This window comes from Poecilia mexicana, unplaced genomic scaffold (assembly GCF_051168715.1).
Source record: "Poecilia mexicana isolate PSO_F unplaced genomic scaffold, ASM5116871v1 scaffold_23, whole genome shotgun sequence".
Classification (NCBI taxonomy): domain Eukaryota; kingdom Metazoa; phylum Chordata; class Actinopteri; order Cyprinodontiformes; family Poeciliidae; genus Poecilia; species Poecilia mexicana.
Window position 1 is genome coordinate 18854375 of NW_028263392.1, and position 25749 is coordinate 18880123.

The 25749-nt window shown below is 40.0% G+C and overlaps 1 protein-coding gene across 2 annotated transcripts in view; it reads right to left on the reverse strand.

Annotated features, from left to right (window-relative positions):
• cog5 (component of oligomeric golgi complex 5) overlaps positions 1-25749 on the reverse strand; it is a 77574-nt gene that overhangs the window by 2171 nt on the left and 49654 nt on the right. Inside the window, exons 10-17 of one of the 2 annotated variants that reach the window (XM_088003411.1) lie at positions 21367-21444; positions 17143-17224; positions 12226-12430; positions 9070-9231; positions 6768-6867; positions 5335-5445; positions 2300-2362; positions 327-430 (exon numbers count right to left, since the gene is read on the reverse strand). In XM_088003411.1, coding sequence (XP_087859537.1) covers positions 327-430; positions 2300-2362; positions 5335-5445; positions 6768-6867; positions 9070-9231; positions 12226-12430; positions 17143-17224; positions 21367-21444 — 905 coding nt within the window. Of the gene's footprint in view, positions 1-326; positions 431-2299; positions 2363-5334; positions 5446-6767; positions 6868-9069; positions 9232-12225; positions 12431-17142; positions 17228-21366; positions 21445-25749 lie in introns of both variants that reach the window. The other variant, XM_088003410.1, reaches the window with a different exon arrangement.

Consider the following 25749-nt stretch of genomic DNA (forward strand, 5'->3'; position numbering starts at 1 on the left):
AGCAAACATCAAAACATGATTTCGTAAAAGCTCCATTACAAAATCAGGAAAACTATTTCCTGAATAAGGAAGAAGCTCATTTCAACCCAACCACCTCACTGGGTTCAAATAGAAGTTTGTGCCTCTAGATAAAAGTGGAGGCCAGGCACACTTTAACTTGTATCTGGCCTCCATGAAATACAGCATGAAAAACAAAACAACTTCAAACTATGTGTAACTTCTGCTTGGAATGTTTCAAAGATCCAACCAGAACACACTCAGCCTGGGAGATCGTCTCCCATCTTTCTTATTTCACAGAGGAACAAAAAGAAAGTAAAATGTCTCACCCTGAGAAGTCTTCTTGGTGAAGTGTGATGATGATGGCCTCAATAGAGTCGCTCACAGACTGTAGCAGAGGCTGCACTGCGCTGCTCATCAGGGCCTGAACTCCCTGAGGTGAGAGAAGTGCAATTTGAAGCCACATGTTGCGGGGCTAACGGGTTGGTCCCCATGTGCAGAACAGTCTTCAGCTCTGTGGCTCCGGCTTTTCTTCAGCTGCAGAGTTCTTTGTCCATCTCAATCTTGGCTCAAAGCTGCCTGAAGGATCCAACCAAAGATTCCTCTTTTGCACTCACCTTATATAGGGTTTATCCACCCTTTTGGTGCATTTGCATTGGCTAGCTTTGTTGCTGTGCCTGTTTTATTGGCTGACTGCTTGGACCGATAATCTCATATCCATCACCATCATCATGGAGACATGATGTCTGTTCTAATGACCTAAGGCGTTGGTCACCTCTGCTCTCCCATCAGTTCCTCTTTTCCCCTGACTTTTCACCTACCATCAACCTCCAACACATCTTCAGTGACCTTTAGTTACAGTTACACATTTTACAGCATTTTAAGTTCAATGTCAAAATCACATTTATAACCTTTTAGTTTCTCTGATTTAACATTCACTTATAATATAATAATAACCATTACTTATTAGTTACTCTTATTATAATCATAATGTGAGTTATTACAGACATTTCTGAAAAGAAACCAAGAATAATCCATTATTCTAATTATTTGATACCAAAGTTACAGTTACTTGTTTCATCTGTAAGTACTTCCACAAGTTTAAGAATAAGTGTAAATATTCTTATAATCAAACCAACATCAACCATTGGTTAAACCAATATTAATTATAGTTTTAATCATAAGTTATTATTATTCATTTAAGTATTTTACTCTGGGTTTTATCCAATTACTCAAAATGTTTAGATTTTATTCTTTAAACCTTTAATGCATTGAAATGAGCACTCTGAACTATTTTTATTCACATGCAGGCTGGAAACTTCCCCTTTCTTCAGGAAACCTGCTCTTCCTGTTCCATGACTCTCTTTCTGCCTGACTATGATTTTTTATGATTAAATAGAAAAGAGTAGAATTAAAGCAAAGTTTGCAGGACACAATAACAACCAGATTAATTTTATTACCGTCTGACTCTACTGTTGGGTCTTGATGTCACCTATGTAATTAGTTTTAAAGATAACTTTATTTATTGTTGTTATTAAACTAAAATCTCCAGCATGGGGAAGTGGGCTGAGCTCGACTTTTCTCAACACAGTTAAACAGGCACAATGACATAAGAACAGCTTCTGAGCCCCAGCCCAGTGTTAGATCTCTGTATATTAGAGAAACATGTCATCAGTTGATGTGTTTTAAATGGTTTCAAAACCATTTAAAACACTCATATTAACTGTATATAAATCAGACCAATCCTGATTTCCTTGCCATAAACTTGCAGGCAGGAAGTTTAAGGCAAACAAACATTAAGGATAAAAATATTCTTTTCAAGTATTTTAACATCTCCAAGCGAAGCTGCAGCAGTTCAGCAACAAATGGAGCAGTGATATTGCCTGACTTGTTCTGACTCATTAAAATTAGTCCTAAGCAGAACAGGCACACAAATTAGAAACTAGACTCTACAATCCCTTCTCTCCATGCTCTTCTTCCAGTAAAGCTGATAAATAAAGGCCACTAGCAAAGATCCAGGCTATGTTTCCATGAAAGCTCAGTCAAACCTTTAACAAAGCTGGTTTGAACCAATTGTTAGATTTCCTCAGATAAACAAATGTTTACTTTTATTTAAAGATCTTAACAAAATTAAGAAATTAATTAAATATGTTTAATTTTGAATTAAACAAAAAGAAAATGACCTTTCCAGCTGTGTGCCAGGTAACATTTTAGAAAGGAAAAGACTGATTTGACCTGAATTGAAAACCACATCAAGTCAGGTCTATGATTCATAGTTGAATCATGAGAGAAAATTTGATACCTCCAAAGAAGACAAGAGGGCATCTACCGCAGCTGGTGGACATGCTCCCAAAGCAGAAATAATCTGGAAATTAGAAAAAACATCTGTTAGCAAGGGCAGAAATAGTCCACATGTTCACAAGGAAGACTGTCACTTTGACGAGAAGCTGCTAAAGCTTCTCATCAAAGCCTGTAGGCAAAAACATGATTTTGAGGTTAAATTACCAGAGTGAACAAAATAAATATATGATATACACACGGCCGTGCACTGCAACTCTGCCTGAAAGCATTTGTTATGGCGCAGTCATGTCAAATGCATATGACACCATGTGCATCAACACAGCGATGCCATGCATCAGCATGGTGTTGTTGCTGATGCGCTTATAAAATTAAATAAGAAAAAATAATAAACCCAGCATGCTGCGCGACTAACATATGTGTCTACATACACACATACATACAGCTCTGGAAAAGAAATTAGAGACCACTGCACTGAACTCCATTGAAAACCTCATAGTTATCCCACCAAATAGAGTTTCTGAACTCTTCCTGAGTTAAAACATTAGTATTATTGTTTCTAAATGAACATAAACTTGTTTTCTTTGCATTATTTCAGATCTGAAAGCACTGCATCTTTTTTGTTGTTTTGACCATTTATAATTTTTCTGCAAATAAATACTAAAATAAATAAATACTAAATTCTTACTTAGAAATTTCTGTCAGTAGTTCATGAAACTACTGACAGAACAATGATCATTTCATTCAGACATATACCGTATTTTCCGCACTATAAGACGCACCTAAAAACCTTCAATTTCCTCAAAAGCCGACAGTGCGCCTTATAATCCGGTGCGCCTTATATATGGACCAATATTGAGCCACAACAGGTCCAGCAACGGACCTTACCACAGGGGCCGCGTTTCATTGGCTAATGCCCATTTTAGGTCACAGTGCAGCTACCACGTGCGTGACCGTCTCACAAACACAAGCTACAGTAGTAAACATATGCTAATGTACATTGTGGACCATCAAAACCATGAATGCCGACTTACCCAGCCTTGCAAGAACAATAGGCATCAGTGATTTTGTCCACAGCTATATTTATGCTGAGGGTGTGAGGATCTGCTGTTTTCCTCATCTATCGGTAGCTTTTAGCTGTGACGCGCACAATGTTGGAGGCATCCAGTGGCTCAAACACCTTGATGTCGTCCAAAAAAGATGACATGAACTTGTTGGTTCCCCTGTCCATTGTCGTGGCTGATATGTTGTGAAAATCCGGCAGAAATGCTACGCTAATTAACTCAGATCAAAATGAAAGACGTCATGTTTACACAGACATGCAGTAGGCTGCTTACGTAGTTGGTCCACTACGGTAAGCAGCCGCCAACTTCTTTTTCCCCCGTAGAAGAAGTAGTGCGCGGTGCATGCTGGGATAGTTGTCAGAACACTGATTTGTTAATAAAGTTTGATAATACATTTAAAGGGGGGGAGGGGCAGGGGAAGAGAGACAGAGACTGCAGCGGCAGCGTGTCGGTTGGTCTGTGTTACCCAGAAAGCAGTTGGGCATAATATCGCAACACCAACACCGTGAGTGAAACAACGGCTGGGCCAGCCTACTATATAAAGTACTCGGGGACCATTTCTTTATTAATGTGGATGTGTAATAATAGAGTATGAAGCGTCTATTCTATGCGCCTTATAATGCGGTGCGCCTAATGTATGAAAAAAGTCCTAAAATAGGCCATTCATTGAAGGTGCGCCTTATAATCTGGTGCGCCTTATAGTGCGGAAAATACGGTACCTATAAAAAGTAAAATCAGAGAAACTGATCATTTAAAGTGGTCTCTTATTTTTTTCCACAGTTGTACGTACACCTAAGTATGAATAGATGTGGAGACATGTCTCCATACTTGCTTTACAGATTTATTCTTGTGTGCATTCCATTCAAATAGATGTATTGATATAAACGCATTTTATAAGGTTTTTGTTTCAATTGTGTGTGTGTGTGTGTGTGTGTATGCATAGATGCACACATTCATTCTAGAGTTAATGTGGATATGTTCCACACTGTGGTTGTGACATGTCTGGAATAAATCAGTCAAATCAAATCAAATCAGGCAGCAAGCTTATTGAGTGTTTATAATATTTTGTATTGGACTAATCCAATACAAAATATTCCACCAATATTCCAAATATTCCACCAATATTCCGATTCAACACTCAGGTGTTGAATCGGGAGCCAGTGGAGATTTTTAAGAACTGGGGTGATGAATGAGTTTTGGATATACTGCAGTTTTTGTAGATGTGTTGCAGGAAGTCACTGAAAGATGCAGGTGATGGTATTGATGTGAGATTAGGAAAAAGTCACATATCCAAAAAACTGCATAAAAAAAGCTATGTTTCTGCCAGAAAGGCAGAAATGAAAGTTTGAAAAAAGAAAAAGACAACAAAAAAATCTCTATGAAAGTGCAGAGCAACTGCAAGGAAATTTCAAAAAGTAAAAGTTTGAACTAGACATTACAACTGATGGTAGAGATGGTTTGAACTTCTTCCTTGTCTCTACCCTTATTGCTCCTGCTTTGCATCCATGACGCCTCTGGGATTTCTGGCTTCAGTTGTGGTATTATTTCAGCTTTTGCAATATTAATCAGCTGCTCCCTGTTGTAACCACCCTGTTGCTATGGTTACGCATCAAAAGGGCAAAATACTGTCCTTCTGCACATCATCCAAAAACAAGAAGAACTGCTTGTCCAAAAAAACAGAAAAAAATTCCCCAAGAGGCAGAAATGAAAGTTTGATTAAAGAAAAAATCTCAATGAAAGTAACAGAGCTAATGTGATGCATTAGCATAATTCTAGAAATAGAATTATGTTTTTATGCAGCCTTGTCTAAGATTTCAGCATTCATTTTCACCAACCTTACAGGCATCTCCAACACTACAGTAAAAGTAGCTTACAGCTGTTGTACGCCACATCAACTGAAACAGCATGTCAGAACTACCACACTACAAACAGTTGGTATAATTCAGTAAGTTAACTGGAAATTCTCCTCTGTTACCTTAGCAACAGCCTGTTGTAGGCGGTACAGAGTGTTGACCACAGTAACATTCCTTCTTTGCCCCTCTGTCAATGGTCCAATCACCTGACTGGCATCTCCTTGAGTACAGAGCTGTGGACAGGAAGGACACAAAGGGTTCAATAAGTGACAGAGTGTAAAGTTAAATTTAACAGACAGATGACATAATCAGCAAATGTTAGAAATAATTCCCCAAATGTCTCCCTATGCTCTAGCAATTGGACAACAAGTCCAACCTGTACCATTGCAGAAATAAAATATCCCAAAAGAACCATTTTTTTAGTTGTCAGAAACTAAAAAAAAGATAGAGTGAAAACCTACTACAGGTAATTTGGTTGTAGTAATCATTAAGTTACTACCAAAAAAAGACCATGCTAAGAGTCTCACTGTTGTGAAGGAATTCTTTACTCATTTCAGTTCACCAATGTTTCCAGACCTTCATTTCCACAAGGATATTTTCAGGTCTAGTCTGAAATATTATGACGAATGACGTTTTCCTAATCTGCTGTATTTTTAGTTATGGTAGTAACCTAAATGTTCACAGAGAGACAGTCTTATTTTGACTTTACAGACTTTCAGTATGCAGAGAATTTCATGGTGAACTTAAGGACTAGAGGATGCCCAGGTCCTGAGGTTGCAAAACAAGCCCACATTACTACCCCTCTGCTACCGTGCTTAACATGAGGTATGAGGTTTGTGATAGAAATTTAGCATATAATTCATTCATTATCTCACTGTGATAATTATTTGGATTGATCTTGTCAAAGAGCAGAATTTGTGTTGGTGGGGTTCGTACCTGCAGTAACCAAAGAAAACTAAACTGCAAATACATTCTAAAAACTTTTTCTACTGTCACCTTTATTGTTGTCACACTAAAGACCACAAAGTATCATGATATAACTTTAATTTCAGTAGGTGGTGTTGGTACTGATATATTCAGACATTCTGCAATATAATATGGCAAAACATTTCTCTTTTTTCTACAGTTTCCTTCTGTGGGAACTGCACAAATGTTTTGGGTTTGTAACCTTTGAAGTGTCAGTTTTTTTGCCATGTTTATATTCTTTGTCAAGAGAGGCTATTGGTGAAAATGAAAGATGTGACAAAGTGCTCACATTTTTCAATAGCCAGCTCATCAAGATTATTTTATTAGCATTAAGCAGTAGACATTATGTAATGTTTAAGTTTCATAATTTTGTTTCCCAGACTCAATGCCTCTGCACTTTGGCCTAATTTTTGTTGGCTCACAGCAAATGTCACCTTATCAGAAGCTGCAATAAGCTTGAAAAACTAGTGCTTATTTCTGACATGCTAAGATATAAAAGCTTAGAGCTAACAATTTCTCACATACATGAGTGGACATAAGGTATAAGACACTGGACTGTGTTGGAGGTACAACAGGCTGCTGTACATACCAGTTGCTCAGACTTTACACAGAAGAGCTGGATGGTTTTTGCAGCATTCTTGGCCACAGCAAGAGAGAGGTTTGGATCCACTGATGCCACATTCAGCTCACTGGAAATAAAACAGTCTCAGTCAAATGCAGCTTAGTAATGCAGAAATATAGAAGCTTTTAATAAATGACTCGTATGTATAATTTTTCTGAAAACATATTTTCTATGGAAAGAGCCCAACATTTTGTATGAACTCATAATATTGATCTCTGGCATCAATATTATCCTTGACATTTACATTCAAGAGAAGGAAGTGCTGCTATTTTACCCACAAACAAAATAAGTGACACAAATACACTTCTGATCAAAATCTTAAGATCAGTCAAAAAATTGTAAGAATTTGCATTTTGCACTATTGGATATTAAGAAGGTTCTAAGTAGAGCTTCACAATGTTAAAAGAAGAAATCAGTGCAAGAGACAAGAGCTTTTGAGCAGGGAATTAATTGAAAACTGCATTTACACTCAAACATGATTTTTTCACCTGATCAAAAGTTTAAGACCAAAGTCTTTAAAAGCCAAAAGCTGTGCAAAAATCTGGATTCCATGTCATTTTCTGTAGAGTCTTTACACTGTCAAGACTAGAGGTGTGCCGATCGATCGGCCACCGATCGTAATCGGCCGATTTCCGTGAAAAAGTGTATGATCGGTGATCGCCGATCACGGTCTCTTGTTGCCGATCACAAACCGATCACCTGCTTCTCATTTCCCAGCCTGCCTGTGCAGCTGGTCTCCTCTTTCCTTCACTCTGCTCAACGCGCAGCAACAAATCCTAAGCGATGTGGAACTATAACGGACTGAGTGAATGGGGAAGTTTGCGTGTTGCGGCGGAAAATTGAAGCAGGTCAAAATGCATCAACACGACGAATCTAATATGGCATAAAAACAATGCCATACTTGACGGAGTTTGGCTACATCGAGGCTCACTGCAGTAAAAAAGACATACGGAGGATCAGACAGCAGGTAAAGCAGCGCACAGCTACAAACACTCACTCGGATTAGCATGACGGTCAGAAAGCTAAACAAATAACCTGGAAAGTTATTTAAGTCTTCGAGCTGCGATGTAAGACGCTGGTTCTGCTCTCCTGTTGAACCGCTGCTACGCTACAGGTAGTAATATCTGACAGACGGAGCTTCGCTTCTGCTCCACCTGGTAGTGACTCTCACACCGAAGCTCTGCTTAAAGCTGCAGCATCTAACTCCGGGCCTGGAGGTGCCAGGGAGGGAGGAATGGTTTCAAGTCATTGAAATATGTGATTATAGACAGAGAAAGTGCGCCCTCGCCTGTTGAGAAGGGTGAAGCGTGAAGCCATCTTGAGGCCTCCTGGAAACACTGGCATCAATCATGCCTAAACGATTGTTTGAAGTCATCAACAACAATGGTGGAGCTACTCATTACTGAGTCCTTTTTTTGACACTTTGATTTCTGTTTTGGGGGGGTTTCGGGTTTTTTGAGCTTTGGTCTTAAACTTTTGATCAGCTGAAAAAATCATGTTTGAGTGTAAATGCAGTTTTCAATTAATTCCCTGCTCAAAAGCTCTTGTCTCTTGCACTGATTTCTTCTTTTAACATTGTGAAGCTCTACTTAGAACCTTCTTAAGATCCAATAGTGCAAAATGCAAATTCTTGCAATTTTTTGACTGATCTTAAGATTTTGATCAGGAGTGTATGCCTGAATTTTCAACTAAGAATGAGCCCATAGATGATAGAAAAGAAACAGTAAATGTTAACAGTGCCAAAAGCTCAGGAAAGTTAGGAAAATTAAAAGCACTTTTATTTTTAGCTCTGCCACATACTGACTTTAATAGTGGTGACAAAGGTTACAACACATTTATTCAATCAAGACTTTTACTGGACCTGCTGGAAGAAAAGTCACCTTTATGAAACAGAATCACCTTCTAACAGGGGTCTTCCTCTCTCTGAGATTCTGATTCTTTTGGATATTTGTGTTTTTGTAACAAAAATAAATTCACTTTTTTCATATGTCGATTTACAACAAAAGCCATCTGAAGGCACTGAAAAGTTACATGGAACACCTAGTGGAATACAAAGATCAGTAAATTTATCCTACATTTATTTTTGCATTTTAGAAAAAAACTCTTTAATCTGTGTGAGAAATTTAAGCTATCAGTTAATTCAGAATGTCCTTCTTTCTATTATATTTAAAATAAAAAATAAAGTTTGATTTTTTTCACACCTCTGACACATTGAAACTTCAAGTACATGTGTGCTGTAAGACAGTCAGCTGGCATGTAGTGAACTCACCTGCTGATGGTTTTTATGATGCTTTCCAGCTCATCATTGGAGGGTGGGTTGCGCCCCCCTATGGGGAACACCAGGTTGATGGGATCAAACAGACGGGACAGGGACTTGGAGAGGTATGCTGCCTCATACGGCTGCAGAGAGTCCTTCAGGGCTTTTTCTGGACTGCATAAACACACACAGACACCAGATCAAATAATGTCACAGACATTCAGTCTCTCAGGCGGCAACGCAGTAAAAACCAACATCATTCTGTAACAGATATTACCATATATCTGTTACATAATGCAACAGATATGTGGTAATGTATGTTCGATGCTACATCTACAAGTGCAAGTTCAAACTCTACCATACAAAGTGAAAACCCTTTAACAATAACACCCAGAAACACCAAAGGCGTCTCTGGGTTTAAGCTCATCTGAGATGGACTGATGCAAAGTGGAATAGTGTCCACATTTTTGGAAATCATGGATTCCACGTCCTTTAGGGCAAAGAAGAAAAGGACTGTTCAGACTGATATCCACAGCAAATTCAAAGGCCAGCGACTGTGATGTCATGGGGGTGTGTTAGAGGTCCTGTCATGATAAACAATAATTCACTTATTCACACGATAAATTAAAATGGGCTCAATAAAAGGAGCCCATTTTAATTTAATAATAATCCCTTGTTTGTTTTTGTCACATCTCTCTCTCTCTTTCAACCAAGAGAATGACAAAGTTTCACTGTGGTGCATCAAACTACGCCTCCCCTCTCATTTCTTTAGTAACGGCTCAACACACAGGGAGCGGGCAGGTGGGCGGATGGACGGATTTTCCAATTTTTCCACTCCCTGGAAAAGTTGAACAATCTCAAACTTTTTTGTGTCACGTCACTAGTCCCCGAGTTCAGCGTGTTCGTTATTCTGCAATAGCCAGCCACGCCCTAACTTCACCACCGACTGACTACTGACCAGTTCTCTGTCTAACAGGTCCGGAAAGTCCCTGAAACCTGGGTCTTACCCTATCATAGGTTTACTAGAGAGATTCTGTTTAAACTGGCGGCGGAGAAAACTCGTCTAGCTCTAACTACCTTCAGATCCAGAAGTTACGGCCCTTTCCAGTTGAGAAACAGTCGGCAGAGTAGCCCTCACTGCCGCATAGTTTCAACAACCACTCCTGTTAACGGTAGCTTCCTCCTGAAAATAACGTGCACTTGTTATCAGCTAGATTGGATTTAGTGACTTAGATATAAGTCCCAGGGCCATTATTTTTACTCACCAAAGGAAAGTACGAAGCCACCAAATTTCTAGAATCATGCATGTAGATTTTACTTAAACCAGAAGAACTCTCAACAATCGGTGTCTTAATTGAATTCAATGTCCACAACCTCTATCAGTATTTTTATTATATATTTTATTAAGCAAGCTTTAGCAGGGGTAAATGACAAGCAGATTTAGTCGAAGGAATTATACAATTGTAACAAGAATAATCTCTAATTATAAAATTAACCATACCCTATCCTCTTTCTAATTCCTAACCTGTGTCACTGATCTCACTGAGCGAGGCTTTAGGGGCAGGGCAACTCACACCCGTTGTTGGTCGATCTTGGCAGCCGAAACCTTTAAACGTCCTTGGTCAGAGTCTCTGTCCTGGCGGGGCAAAGTCCTCTTTCAGAAAAGCAACAAAGTCAATCCGTCCGATATCTTTTAGACGAACGGAATCTTCATCACCTAGTGACCTTTGTCTTTTCCCCAAGTCTGCTGCAGTTAAACGGTGATCGTAGGGTGGAAGCAGAGGAGACGGTCAGATTCAGGGGCCAAGGCTGGGGCTGACGGATCTTGTTCTTTCTTTGCGGCGTGAAGTCTCAACTTTTCCCTTGGTCCCAGGGTGTGGTCCTCTGCTGATGTTTAGTCTGCGTCCTCTTGTTGACTCTCCTTCAGCGCCGCGGACAAAGAACGGTTTCCTCCTCAGCTCGCTGGCTTTTAAACCCTCTTGGCCCATAGTTGTGTATGGGAGAGGTCTCATGACTCATCCTTCCCGATTATTTCATCGGAAAGCACCCATCTTCCCCAAACTCCACTCCACCCTGTATTTGGAAATACCCAAATTTTTCTTGTCTGACTGATGCAACTCTTGTCCAATACTTCTCTTTTTTCTCCTCTCGGTTATTTGGCAGTCATTGCCTTTTTAGGAGTTGTCCTGGGGCCTCCGCCCAGCTCAGTGTACTGCCTGTGACAGTCCTTTTTTCCTTCTCCTGTACTCAAACCTACAGTCCTCTTATAATGTATCATGAAACATAATCAACTTGTTTTGTCATTATCTGAAATCATACAACAATCAAGTTGTCACTGTTATTACAGATCATGAATACAGAATACAGATTATATATTTCAATTATTCATTACAGACATCGTAATCACAAAACCTCAATCATTCCAACTATTACACACATATGTCACATATGTATTTTGTATTTCTTTTCTTTAATCATCCTTAAATTAATATACAAGATCACTGTTATTCCTCAGGCCTTTACCCTGCTTTCTGCGTGTACCTAGAGAGATCTCACAAGTTCATGCCAGTTTTCTTGACAAGCGTAATGCATGAATTACGTTGTTTGCTCGCCTCGCTGCACAAACTCTATAGGAAATGAACAGATGTTCTTAAAACATATGCTAAGATAATAAAAAAGTTCATCAAGACAAAGACAAAAATAGGATCTTTCCCCAGTAGCATATCACCCACAGCCACTACAGCTTCTTTTTAGGCTTCATATACCAGTTTATTTGTTCAGGGATGCAATGACATAAAACAACAATAGCACCATTAAAACCTCAAACTGAAATAGATTAATGTCTATGAAGAGTGCATGTACATTTTTGTAGGTACATGGAAGTTATATAGCAGTCTGCTTCTCTTTATTGAAAAGCATTTTTTTAATAGAGCAGACAACTCTACCAATCTATGTAAATGACGGACTAGGCCGTTGCTATTAAGCAGGGACAGTGTAGCCAGCTGTGTTTTTACTGTTGCTGTACAACTGATCATTTTGGTATTGAAGAGTGGTAGCACCAAACGGTGAGAAATTAATACTCTGAAAAATGCTTTGCCACCCAGCTTCACTCCAGACAAAATGAAAGTGGCTTTAATTGGTTTAGTTGGTTAATTTGAATGAACTCACTTGTAGTCATGTTTTCCATGTGTGAACAGGTCCTGGCTCTCGACTTCTGCAGTAGTGATGTCCAGAGGCATGTCCAATCCTCCGCTGCTCGTCAGAGCCCCTAGCAGGCTTGTGCTGTACTGTTGCAGACGGCGCCACAACTCATTGTACAGTCGCAGAAGTTTCGGGTACTCTCCTTCAAAAGCTTGCTTGAGGAAAGAGGAGGCTGGAAAAGAAAAACAAGCAAGCAGATAAACTTTAAAGTAATTTTTCAGCAAGGTATAGAGAAATGTCTTAAGTAAATAATTCCTTAATATTGATGAAAACATACTTGTTCTATTGGCAGATAAATTAACATGGGGAAAAAAACATCGTTTTAAGTTAAGTCAGAGATCAGATCAGAGCCAGCTTGTCCGCATCGTCTGACATGTTTTCCTTCTCCGTCTCATACGGGTCAGCAGTGACTTTGTTCATGTATCTTTCTCTTGCACAGTGTCCAAGATTGTCCACATATTTTTCTTTTAACTGGTCTGGAAGCCATGGGTCTGCTATGCATTGAGCATGAACTTGCTTACTAAGATGGTGCAGATCAGTTTGTTTGCTAAAAATCACACAATCTCCATTATAATTGTTGTAGTAGATGGGCTTTTTTGTTGTTGTTTTCCAAATAATTCAATTCTGACTGTCAAATATTCCTCCTGCATTCTTCTACATAAGAATTAACTGCAGTAGCAAAAAAAATGTTCTGAGCAAAACAAATGACAGACTGTATGCCACTTTTTAACTTTAGAAGCAAAGACAAAACAATATTTTGTTGTGAGGAACCCAACTTTCTTACTGTACTGGAGCTAGACCATCACAAGCAAAATCAGGGACGGATTGTGCATCAGAAAGAGACATTTTCAGTTAGTTCCATTCACTGCTGCAATGGTTTGCACAATTACAGCACGGCTTACTAATATAACCACTCTTTCCACTTAATTTAGTTTATTTGTATAGCACCAACCACAACAGATGGCAAAAATAACAGATGTTGTGCTTCCAGAGTCCAAGTTTTTCTGTCACCTTGGGAATTACATGCAGATTCAGATTAGACCGAATATCTTACAGTACTTATAACTGGAAATGAGTTTGACCTATTTTTCTTGTAAAGCTTGAGGGGATGAGCAGTTTTTCACAAATTAATTTAAGTGAACTGAACAGTTCTAATCAATAAATGAGTGTAAGTAGGCATGCAATACACAAGTAGAGAAAATTGTTCCACAAAAGAAAGAACCAAAGATTTTGTCATGAAATTAATCTTCATCTATGATATTCTCTTTGATTTAACCAGAACAATTTAGTTCATAATCTTCTATACTCTGATCACACCTGATGTGCCTGACCAGTCTGTGGCAACTATGGGGCTCTTTGGTATATAGACACTCAACGTTTCTTTATGTTGATTGTCAGTAATCCTTTGCTACTTTTGATTATGAAAAACAAACTGTTACAACAAAAATGTCTCTACATAAGTTCCATGTTAATTATATACAATTTTTTTCCTTATTTCTGCCTAAGAATATTTTCAGACACAGCCTGTGAGATGCAACAGGTTTTTAACAAAATTAGACTGAAGCCAAGTACAAAAGCAAGCAGCCAAAACCGCCTCTCCTATTCTCACTTTGGTATTCTCTGTAATCAGACAACTCTGTGCTGAACGCCTCCATGTGATCCGGGAGAGAGTGAGTGTGAATGTGAGTGATAAAGAATGAATGCTATTGTTGGAATAATTAAGTCTTCTTCTTAGTTCTGGTCTTACAAATATTCAAACATACACCCAATTAAGCACCCATCCACTACCTGCACTTTATATTTCAGTGATTTAAAAAAAGATACTTATTGTACTTTTCTGATGGGAGAATTCATTCAGTTTAAGTGATGACTACAATGAAAGAAAGATTATGAAGGTAAACTCAAGCACTTTCTTTAAACAATTCATCACATTAAAATCCACATGTTTAGGGAAGCAGATACGAACAGTGACACATTCATTTTACAAACACGGTGTTCAAACCACATTGCTGCTAAAATAACTGAACCATGGATGCATGTATTCAATCACAGAAGCTACATTGTTCCTCCGAAGTAAGCTACATGCAGACTGTCTCAGCACAATGTTTTCATGTTTAATTAAATATACTCTAAATCAGATGAGTTCACAAAATTTTACTTTAAACTGCAACATTTGTGCTTTTAGTTCCAATGTCATGTTTTTTATTATGTGTGTAATAAAAACTCATAGGGGCAGTATTATGTATTTTCCAGTCACACAGTGCCATTTTATAGCACAATCAAGTAACTATGCAACCTACGATTGTTATAAAAATCTGATATATATGAAATATGACTTAAAAGAAATTTGACTTTGCAAACTAATCCACTAATCAAACTTTTTGTTGATCAACTGTCGAAATAGGTCATTTGTGGTTCTAACATTATGTTTCTGTGCAAATTCTGACATTTTTGTACAATTTGTTTAATTTGGTCTTATTTTGCCTTAAACTGTATCAATACTGCCTTTTCTTTGTTCAAATGATTAGTTGACTTTTCCTATTGGTTGCAGCTGTACAGCCACAGGTTTGCCGGTCCTGCCCTGGAGTGTGCAGGGTCGGCAAACCAGGTCCTGCATTAGGTTTGCGGGTCCTGCACACTGTATATTATTACACGAACAAACTAGAATTTGTTGGTCATATAAGATGGAGATGGAGTAGCAAGTGATGCTACTCCATCTCCAATGGCAACATTAGGAATGTGAACACAGAGTGGAATGGGTCTGCTCTGACTGTTGGTGAAGGTTTGGTGTTGAACTGATGACTTTCAGACTAAGGAAGGAGGAGAAGCTAAAGGAGGAAAATGGCCGCTCTCACTGCTCGCTCAGGACAGACAGACTGAGGCAGAGCTGCACAGTGATGTCGCAATAAACGTCTCCAACAACACAGACAAAGAGCGAGTTAGCAATAGCTATTGTTTTGAAAAAAGTCACTACAGGAGTCTGAAAAATAAAAAAATACAGCGACAAAGTGGACAAGGGGAAAGCAGTGCTTCTTTCGTCTTGATTGCAGCCTTGCTTACCCTATTTGCTCATCCCCACATGCAGCGTTTCTTGGCTCCGCCCACTTTTCTGGAATTATTCCAAATTTGTCAGGGGCGAGGTTTTGCTTTCAGAGGTGTGTTAGTTACACTTTAAGAAGGCTCTGCTCTTTCCGACACTGCGCCTTCAGCCACATCATCACAACAACATCTCTCTATTAAGTCTTTACCATTTTTACCAGCATGGAGTGAGAGGTAGCTTGTATATAAGATCAGCAGATACGCAGTTCCACCAGGTGTTTGCTATTTGGTGCTGGCGCTAGTCTAAAGGAGCTAATGTGGAAGTGGAAGTAGTGTGGAAGAGGGGGAAGCTCAGCTTGGGAACTGCACTTCCAAGAAAGAGCAGTGTGAAAAGGCAGTGGCTCGGTTGCTATGGAAATGTCAAGGATTTTTTAAGAATTCATGAAGGAATCAAAGCAACATTCCAGGTGTGTTTTTGATGAGGGAATGACATTATGACAATGTAAAGTTAAAACATTTTGATTTTAGATAATACTACACTTTAATTTGCTTAATTTTTATCCTGTTCACACAGAACTGCATGAGTGACTCTGCTGTGCATGTGTGTCCTCTAGGTTTAATGATCTGTCACCAATAAAGTTAAGTCAACCACAGCTGATTTAAGTGGGTCTTTTTGGAGGAGGAAATGCTGCAAGAAATGCTCTAGTCAACATGTAAACTTCATTCATATATTGCAATATAAAATGATCGCTCATCACTAATATTGGTGACCAAAACCATCAAAGTAACATTGACTCTTGGTTGTGAGGTATACATGTAGCAAGGCTTTAAATTGATGTTAATTTCATATCCATTAACACACTCTTAAGACACACTCTCCTGTAAAATCCCCTCCCACTGCAGTAAGATGTCATTTGTGGTACAGCAAACCCATTGATCATGGTAGAAGAGATTTGGAGGAGAAAATAAAACATATCCCTGAAATTCAGACCAATCACACAATAGTTTTGAATTCAGACGGGGGTGAAAAGTTTGCCAGGGGGTTGTGACAAGGAGGAGTGAACGACATGAGGCTGAGAACAAAATGTTGGGATTTTCACCAGGCAACTGTTGAGTCGATATTTTGGCACATCGGCTCAACCATGCTGAACCCATAAGTGTAAAAGAGAGATCTGTGTAGAGAACTGAAAAATTTGTTGTAAAATCTTTGTATAATTTTGTCTGCATCTTGCTGATTGGATCTACAATTAAAGAGTAGTATGATGAATCATTTCAAAACAGAGTAAACAAGTCAAAGTAAGCCTGTTACCATAATAATGTTCATAATGACAACACATTGTCATTATTGAATATTATAATCATCAAGTTTTTGGAGGACATTTGAGGGTTACTAACCCTCTTATTCAGGTCTGGAGCCTGAATAAGTTTAAAGATGACAAATACTAAACTAACAATTGAATTCTGGTCTGGTTTGACTTCACATAAACATCTTAAATCAAAATCACATATTAAAAACGAGAACACAGATCAGCATACTTCTGGATCATCAGACAGGAAAGGAGAATAGATGAAAAGCATACGACAATTGCTACTACCAAAAGTTATCTAAAGTTATCTATAAGATAACTGAACAAGCATGTTGCCATGGTTACATAATCCAACTAAGATAAAATATTGTAATCAACATTATGTGCTGACCACAGAGAAACAGCTTACAGATCAGTTACAGCTTACAGATCACACTATTCTTATTGGTTGTGACTAAATTTGAGTTCAAGTTCCCAGGTGGAAATTCAGCAGCAAAACAATATATGTAAAAGTTCTGAAAAAACAGACCAGTCATACCTTCAGTTGCTCGATGAAAGTCGTCACTGAGTGTACCGGTTACATCTGTCCAGAAGGTGTAGAGAATATCTGGCTGACCATCCTGCTATCAGAAAAAAACAAGTAAGACCTTGGTATCTCTTCTTTTTTTTCTTTTCAAGAGTTTTTAAATCTTAGTGGCCTTTCTTGTGCAGTACTTGAACAGGAAATAGGGAGGAGAGAGGGGGAAGACATGCCCGAGACGTGGGTTGTGATCCATTTTTATTCACAAACTGATCAGATTTAATTCCTAAGCATCCCTTGTGCTGGAGACGTCACTGTTAAAACTCCTCTCTGCAATAAAACTCATTGCTGTTCAGATAAGAACTGATCCCACTACAGAAGCAAGACCTCATTCCCAAAGTCTTGTTGGAGTCAACCTCCAAGAGACAAGAGCTCTGAACCTTTTTCCTGTTGCCCAGGAAGACAATTTATTTCCAAACCTTCAAAGTGTTCACTGGAGAACTTCTAGGCAGTGGTCTGCGTACCTCACACTTCTGTGTTCCCATAGAGACGTCAAAATCTCTTGATGCATCTGCCTGCATAGGCCAGCTGTGGCAACCTCTCCATACCTCGACGAGAAAGGTACTTTCCTTGGTTTAGTCAACCCAAAGTACCAGAGGTTCTGCTAAGAAACTCCAGCAGTTTATGTCTGCTGCCTGAAGAGAGTTTTTCTGTTCCATCAATTTTTTGATCTTGGACATTGCTTTATTCAAACTGACGATTGGCTCAGAGTGAGACTGTTCCATTTTCTCCCTCTTGTTCCCACTTCTCTTCCTTTCTTGATTTCCTAATTTATATCTACTTTGCAGTCATACAAAGCCTAAGTCCGCATTTTCTTTGTGCATGTTGCGTTAGCCCTCAACATGCAGAGTTTATGACCTATTGTTGAAAGAAGGTGGGCCAGTCTGAGTCTGGACAGTGACTTGACCTCCTCCCCTTTTTGTCTCGGTCTCAAGAGGGGTTATTCTGTCCTACAAGACTGTTGTGCTGCATTTATGATTCTGTAAATCTGATTTACTTTTCAATTTCTTTTGTGTTACAAATGGAATAGCTACAAACTACTTATAAAGTATTTTTGACTGCAAAAATAGAAAATTTAGCTTGTCACCTTCATAAAGAGACCAAGCTTTTGAATGTATTCCAAATTGTTCAAGAACAGCAGTTAATTCTCTTAACCCTCCAGCAGTCTTAGTAAGATACTCCGGAGGAGCACAGCAAATGTCATGGTGTGGGCAAGGTGACAGTCTGATGGTCTCTCCAAAACCCCAAAAAGTAAATCTTGTAAAAGCACACATGGGCTGTATGCAACCCCACTGGACCGCGCGCAGAGTAAAAAGCTTGTGGAGTCTAAATGACCTATCTCTTAAGACCATATGAGGGTTAAACAGTCAGTAATTCAAACATGTCTTAATTAACAAGCATGCACATTCACATATGTTAACCTGTAAATAATTTCTAAATGAGTTTTCTGTAACGTTATCCAGTTCATTAGCCAGGATTTTTATGAAAAAATAAATAAAAAATTTTCCAAGTCAAGTCAATCTTCTTCAGCTTCTCAACTGGAGACTTAAAAGACTAAGCAGAAAACAAGAATGAGATATGGACTCTTTCAGTGTTTTCTTAACAACAAAAGAGGGTGGGAGGTGTTCTAAATGTACCAAGTTCAGCCTGAACCACAGATTTTATTACATACAACTAAAACAAGCCTTATAATGAGCTGCAGCTCATTTGGAGCTCATTCTGAATTTGACACATGGCTTCTGAGTTTCAGGCAAGGGATCAAACATGTCTGCAATAAATCCTGTTGAACAATTTCTGCAAGCTGCTGTGAGCCGACATGTTTACACCTTAGTGGAAAAAAACACACAGGCTCATGTAAAGGACAGGGGAAATGGCGGTGCAGCTGTACTGCTGTGGAGCCTTGCATTTACACATGTCATTAGGTCTCAAATCACACCTCCATCTATGGGTAATTGGTGAGAGCTTTGTTGCCATGGTAATAGTCTCCCAGTCTGATTTCTACTACTAGGTTTTGTAGAAGGGAAAAGGGAAACGCTGATGATGACCACAGAGACTGCTATGGTTACTACTGAAACTATTAGAACTGTAACTGAAAAAGGTGACATTTCTCTCCTTTTCTTTACAACTATCATTCTTTCCAAATCAACAGTTCATGTTCGGCATATTAAAACATTATTTTTTGTAACCTTTAAACCTTTAGTGCTCTTTGTTGGTGCACTGATAGAGGGGACTGATTTTGCAACATGTCTTATTTGGCTTGGAATTTCGTTAGATACATGACACAAAGAGATCTCTTTTGTGATTTTTATCTCTTTAAAGCAGGGGTCCCCAAACTACGGCCCGCGGGCCGGATCCGGCCCGCCACGTCATTTGGTCCGGCCCCCTGAACAATGCCGGATCCGGCCCGCCTCCTTATACCAGAGAGCATTCAGTGTTTTTTTTCATATATTGTATTTTCCGGTTTATATGTGGATTTTTCTTCAACCACCAGGGGGCTTGAGCAGATGTGAAACTAACTTTCCCTCAATGGAATATATACTAGTCAGTCCCAGTCACCGTTTCACTCACGGTTTTTTCCATTTGCATTCTGGGTAAAAATCTATCTAAAAGCGCGAATGTGTCGTCACCCCCCCTCCCCCTCGCTCGACAGTTTCAAAGACAGAACAGCCCCCCCTCCCCCCGTCGACAAGAATTTTCTAAGGTTTCTTTCTCCAAAAACTAAGACCGGCCCCCGACCAGAGAAAGGAACAGCTATGTGGCCCTCGCAGGAAAAAGTTTGGGGACCCCTGCTTTAAAGGGAGAGTGGGGGGCTAGCATACTGTTGAGAGTTGGGGGGGGGAGGCAGACGGACCTACAGTGTATTGCAAAAAGGTGGGAGAGGCTTTCACCTGGGTTGTGTCTCTGTGAGACAGAATGGTGGAGAAAGACTTCCTATCTTTGTGAGACTCAGCGCGGTCTGAAGTAGTTTGACAGAAAACCATCAGAAAAATTTCGAAAAATTTCGAAAACATTTTACGGGAGCAGGCATGGGTATCAATGTCATCACCGACTTTGAGACCAATAGAGCGATATTTGTGGCCGTGAAGGCGAGTTAAAAATAGTTTTGGAGTCAGAAATCCACTGCGCTGTGTGTGTGTGTGTGTGTGTGTGTGTGTGTGTGTGTGTGTGTGTGTGTGTGTCAGAGAAAGAATCCTGTCTCTGTGAGACACCCAGCCTCATTTTTCGCTCGTTTTCACAATTTATGTAGCCATTTTAAGTCTGAATCCCACTAAAAGTAATAGCTCCCTTCTCGAGATCAAGCTGAACGTTTTGATACCACTTTTGTGGGTGTGAACGCAGCAGTTGGGGCTGCTTAAGGGTGATGTAATAATTATAAATAATAAAGAAACGCCTTATTGGGTGTAGAACAATAGGTTCCTGCCATGCATTGCATGGGCAGGCCCCAATTATAACCAATTTCCACTACCAGTAATAATGTGTCTTTCAGAGGATTCTTCTGGCCATTATCTTTCATTAGGGTCCTCATTGATGACTGTGTATTGAAGCATTGAGGAGTTACAGTCATTTGAATTTTGTGTAGCAGATGTTGTCCAAGTGTGCCATTTGGAGATGCCAAATGGAGAGTCCGAATGCCACACTTGGACAACACCTGTACATCCTCAAAAATAAACATGTCCTAAATGACATTTCTTTTTTGTGCTATTTTGATCAGTCTTAAAATCCATGTGAAGAACACTTTATTCTACAGATTTATTGTATTTCCCAGTCCATACATTCAACACTCAATGTGCATTTACAAGAAATAAAACTTGAAAATCTGGGTGAAGCTAAATTTTTCAATTTATTTTGTGTTTCAAATGGAATAGCTACAAACTACTTACAGTTAAAATATTTTTGATTGGAAAAATAGAAAATTTAGCATGTCATCTTCATAAAGAGACCAAGCTTTTGCATGTACTCCAAATTGTTCAAGAACAGCAGTTGATTTAATTGGGTATACTTTTTCAGCCGTTTTTGGTGATTTAGGGGGTGAGGGTTAAGGGGTTAAAGAACTATTAGATCACATCTGCTGTGAATTGGAGACGTTTAAATAAGCTGAGCTGAAATGATATCGCCTTAAGGTCCAAACATTAAGCAGACATATAGATCGAAACCATAACCAAAACACTTAAGCCCACCTACCTTGATAATCTCATCAATAAAGCACACATGGCTAACAGGGTCTCTTTTCTTCACCAGGACTTTCTGGAGGTGCTGCACCTGTAGGATTTTTAACATACGTCAGTCATGACACAAATGATGTTGATACTCTATAGTGATGGGAATTTCAGCTCTATTCAGAGAGCTGGCTTTTGTGGATTGGCTCCCAAAAAAAAGCTAGTTCCCAAATGGCTCTTAATTTATGACCATCTGCAGCCCCCTATATTAACATAACTAGGCAAATAGGAATATTTTTCTATTGATTGCAATTATATATAGGCAGTGCGTTGTACATATATATATATACATATATATATATACATATATATATATATATATATATATACATATATATATATATATATATATATATATATATATATATATATATATATATAGCTGACTGTATAGCTCAGTGGGTAGACACCAGTCTACCACCCGAGAGACCGGGGTTCGAATCGGGGCTGGGGCGAGTTACAACAGTGCAATTGTGCAATTGAGCTATGCAGTGTGGGTCCTTAGGCAAGACCCTTGGAGCTATATAGCCTACCTCATAACATGAGAGACATTGATACGCATAACATGCCGGCTCAGACGTCGCCCGGCCAAACAAGGTCTGCGTCAGGTGCTGGGGAACCAGAGCACCTTGATGAAAAATGGGCTACTGGAACAAGACGGAAATGGGCGAGAGACGAAAACATGGATCTGTTGGAATGCTACTATTCAAGTAACCCTAGTCAGAGGGGTTACATGCAAAGACTGAGGGTGGAATGGTTACTTCGACACCCACAGTCTACAATGACTGCCAAACAACTAGTAGCTCAGTGTTCCAACATCCGCAAACGGCAACTGCTATCACAACTTGAGATTGACGAGGTACAACACAAATGCTACGGCAAAAGGGAGGAGCCCAAAGATAAGGTCAGGGGGGAGTTAACTACTCCCCACCCCGAGACTGGGTATGCAGCCCCAGTAATGAACGAACTATCAAAGCTGAACGAGACAGCAACTGACCTGAGAGAGAGAATCGTGGCCCGAATGAACACCAGGCAACCCCGACGCCAATTACAACGGCTGAGTGAAGTACCATCAGAAAGTCTCATTGAAGATGAGAACAATCCCTACCAACACAGAAACCTAACTCTGTTACTAACAACAGAGCAGACCCACCAAGGCTGGAGACTGAACAATACTGGAAAGGCATATGGGAGAGGGAGGCGTCCCACAACAGCAATGCACAGTAATCCACAGCAACCTCCCTGAACAAGCCCCGGTAACCATCACTGTGGCAGATGTCCAAGAAAGAGTCTCGGGTATGAAAAACTGGACAGCACCAGGGCCTGACATGATCCATGCCTACTGGCTAAAGATAAAGGCCACGGACGTTAAGACTCGGAAGCTGCTAACCATGCATGGAGGGTTCCACCCCAAATCCAGCACCCTGAGACTGTACACAAGCCGTAAGGAAGGAGGCAGAGGACTAGTGAGTGTGAGAGCCACTGTCCAGGATGAAACATCCAAGATCCATAAATACATCAAGGACAAAGCCTCAATGGACGATGTGCTCAGCGAATGTCTCAGACAATGGGGAACAGAGGACGAGGTGCTGGAGGAACCATCATGGGAAGACAAGCCCCTACATGGGATGTACCACCGACAAATAACTGAAGTGGCTGATATCAGGAAATCCTACCAATGGCTGGAGAAAGCTGGACTCAAGGACAGCACAGAGGCCCTCATCCTGGCCGCCCAGGAACAGGCACTAAACACCAGAGCAATAGAGGCTCAGATCTACCACACCAGACAAGACCCAAGGTGTAGGTTGTGCAAGGAGGCCTCTGAGACAGTCCAGCACATAACAGCAGGGTGCAAGATGCTGGCAGGGAAAGCATACATGGAACGACATAACCAAGTGGCGGGCATAGTGTACAGGAACATCTGTGCCGAATATGGACTGGAAGCCCCGAGGTCAAATACCAAGTGACCACAACATCAGGAAAAAGGAGCATGAGAAACTGGAGAAATACCAGGGCCTCAGAGAGGAACTGGAGAAGGCCTGGAAGGTGAAGACCACAGTGGTGCCTGTGGTCATAGGGGCCCTCGGGGCAGTCACCCCCAAACTGGAGCAGTGGCTCAAACAGATCCCAGGAACAACATCAGACATCTCAGTCCAGAAATGTGCAGTTCTAGGCACAGCCAAGATACTGCGCAGAACCCTCAAGCTCCCAGGCCTCTGGTAGAGGACCCGAGCTCAGAGGATGAAAGGGTGAGAAGGGAATTTTTTTTTTTTTTTTTAAAATGTGTGTTATTGTGTGCTGCTTTAATTCTACTTTTTTCTATATAATCATAAAAAAAATCATAGTCAGGCAGAAAGAGAGTCATGCAACAGGAAAAGCAGGTTTCCTGGAAAAAGAGGAAGTTTCCAGCCTGCAGTGATTAAAAATAGTTCAGACTGCTCATTTTGAGCTCTAAAGGTTTAAGGAATAAAATCTAGACATTTTGAGTAACTGGATAAAACCCAGAGTAAAATACTTAAATTAATAATGATAACTTATGATTAAGCCGATAATTAATATTGGTTTAACCGGTGGTTGATGTTGGTTTGATTATAAGAATATTTACACTTACTCTTATACTTATGGAGGTACTTACAGGTGAAAGAAGTAACCAACTCTGGTAACAAATAATTAGAATAATGAATTATTGGTTTCTTTTCAGAAATGTGTGTAATAACTCACATCATGATTATAATAAGGGTAACTAATAAGTAATGGTTATTATAATATTATAAGTGAATGCTAAATCAGAGAAACTAAAAGGTTATAAATGTGATTTTGACATTGAACTTGAAATGGTGTAAAGTGTGTAACTGTAACTAAAGGTCACTGATGTTGTGTTGGAGGTAGATGGTAGGTGAAAAGTCAGGTGGAAAGAGGAACTGATGGGAGAGCGGAGGTGTCCAACGCCTTATTGCTAAACTTCAACTTTCCTAAGAGAAGGTTAGACACAAGAGGACTGTTGAGCAACCTGGGACACTGGTACAGACATCAGGTCATGTCCAAAGATGGTGATGAATATGAGATTATCGGTCCAAGCAGTCAGCCAATGAGACAAAGCTAGCCAATGCAAATGCACCAAAAGGGTGGGTATATCCTATATAAGGTGAGTGCAAAGAGGAGTCTTTGGTTGGATCCTTCAGGCAGCTTCGAGCCAAGATCGAGATGGACAAAGAACTCTGAAGCTGAAGAAGAGCCGGAGCCACAGAGCCGAAGACTGTTCTGCACATGGGGACCAACCCGTTAGCCCCGCAACATGTGGCTTCAAATTGCACTTTTCTCACCAGCTGGGTTCGAGACCCCAAAGACAAAGCCAAAGACAAAGACCAAGGCAAAGATGAAGATAAAGACAAAGGCAAAGAACAAAGGCAAAGAGGAAGAACTGGTGTGTTCCTTCCGTGAGACCAGCTCTTCTACATCTCGAGAGACCAGAAAGATCGTGAGACGAGGAGAAAGGAGCTACAGAGCTGCAAGACAAGAAGGAGAGGGCCGCTACGAGCATGAGGAAGTCACCCTGAGGCCCGAGATCTGCCGCTCTGACTCAGTACTCTTCCTGTACTGGGAGCCTCCTGCTGCTGCAACACCTTTTTCATCATCAGGCCAGTTCTGGGGTTCAAAATGCCAAACATCGTCCGTCTCTTTCAAAGTTTTTCTTTTTTAGTTCACAGTGTCAGCATTAGGGAAAGATAGGCTAGATTATTGATTTTACTTATTTGATTATTTCTGCTACTGATTTAAGCTGTACTGACCCTTGCAAAATTGCCTTACTAATAAAATAATTAGCATTAAGAAAATTTAAAAGATGTTGTGGACATTCAGTTAATGAGTCACCTTAAAGTTCTTTGATGGTTGTAAAATAGCTATGAAGTTTGATTCTGGGAGGAGAAAGTGGAAAATGTTTTATAGGTTGCTTTTAGCCAAAACTAAAACAACACCCTTGGGACTCGCCCGAGTCACTAAAACCAACCTGGTTCAATAACAAGTGCAAGTTGTAATAAGAGAAAGAGCGACCGTTAACAGGTGTGCTCTGTGAAACTAGCTGATTCCGGGCTACTCTATCTGGCTAATTCACAGGGTGAAAAAGGGTGGGACATCTGGATGAAGGTCGTTAGAAACCAGGCTAGTCTTTCTCGCACCCAGCTTAAACAGAGTTTACTTCAGTTCTGGGTAGGGTAAATCTCGGCAGATTTAGGAAACTCAATTCACCCGTTAGACGGAGAGCTGGGAGCAACATCTCCCTCCTCTCAGAAGAGGAAGTAGAGAGAGAGAAGGGGGGGGGGGGGTGTTGTGCAACAACAATATATATAAA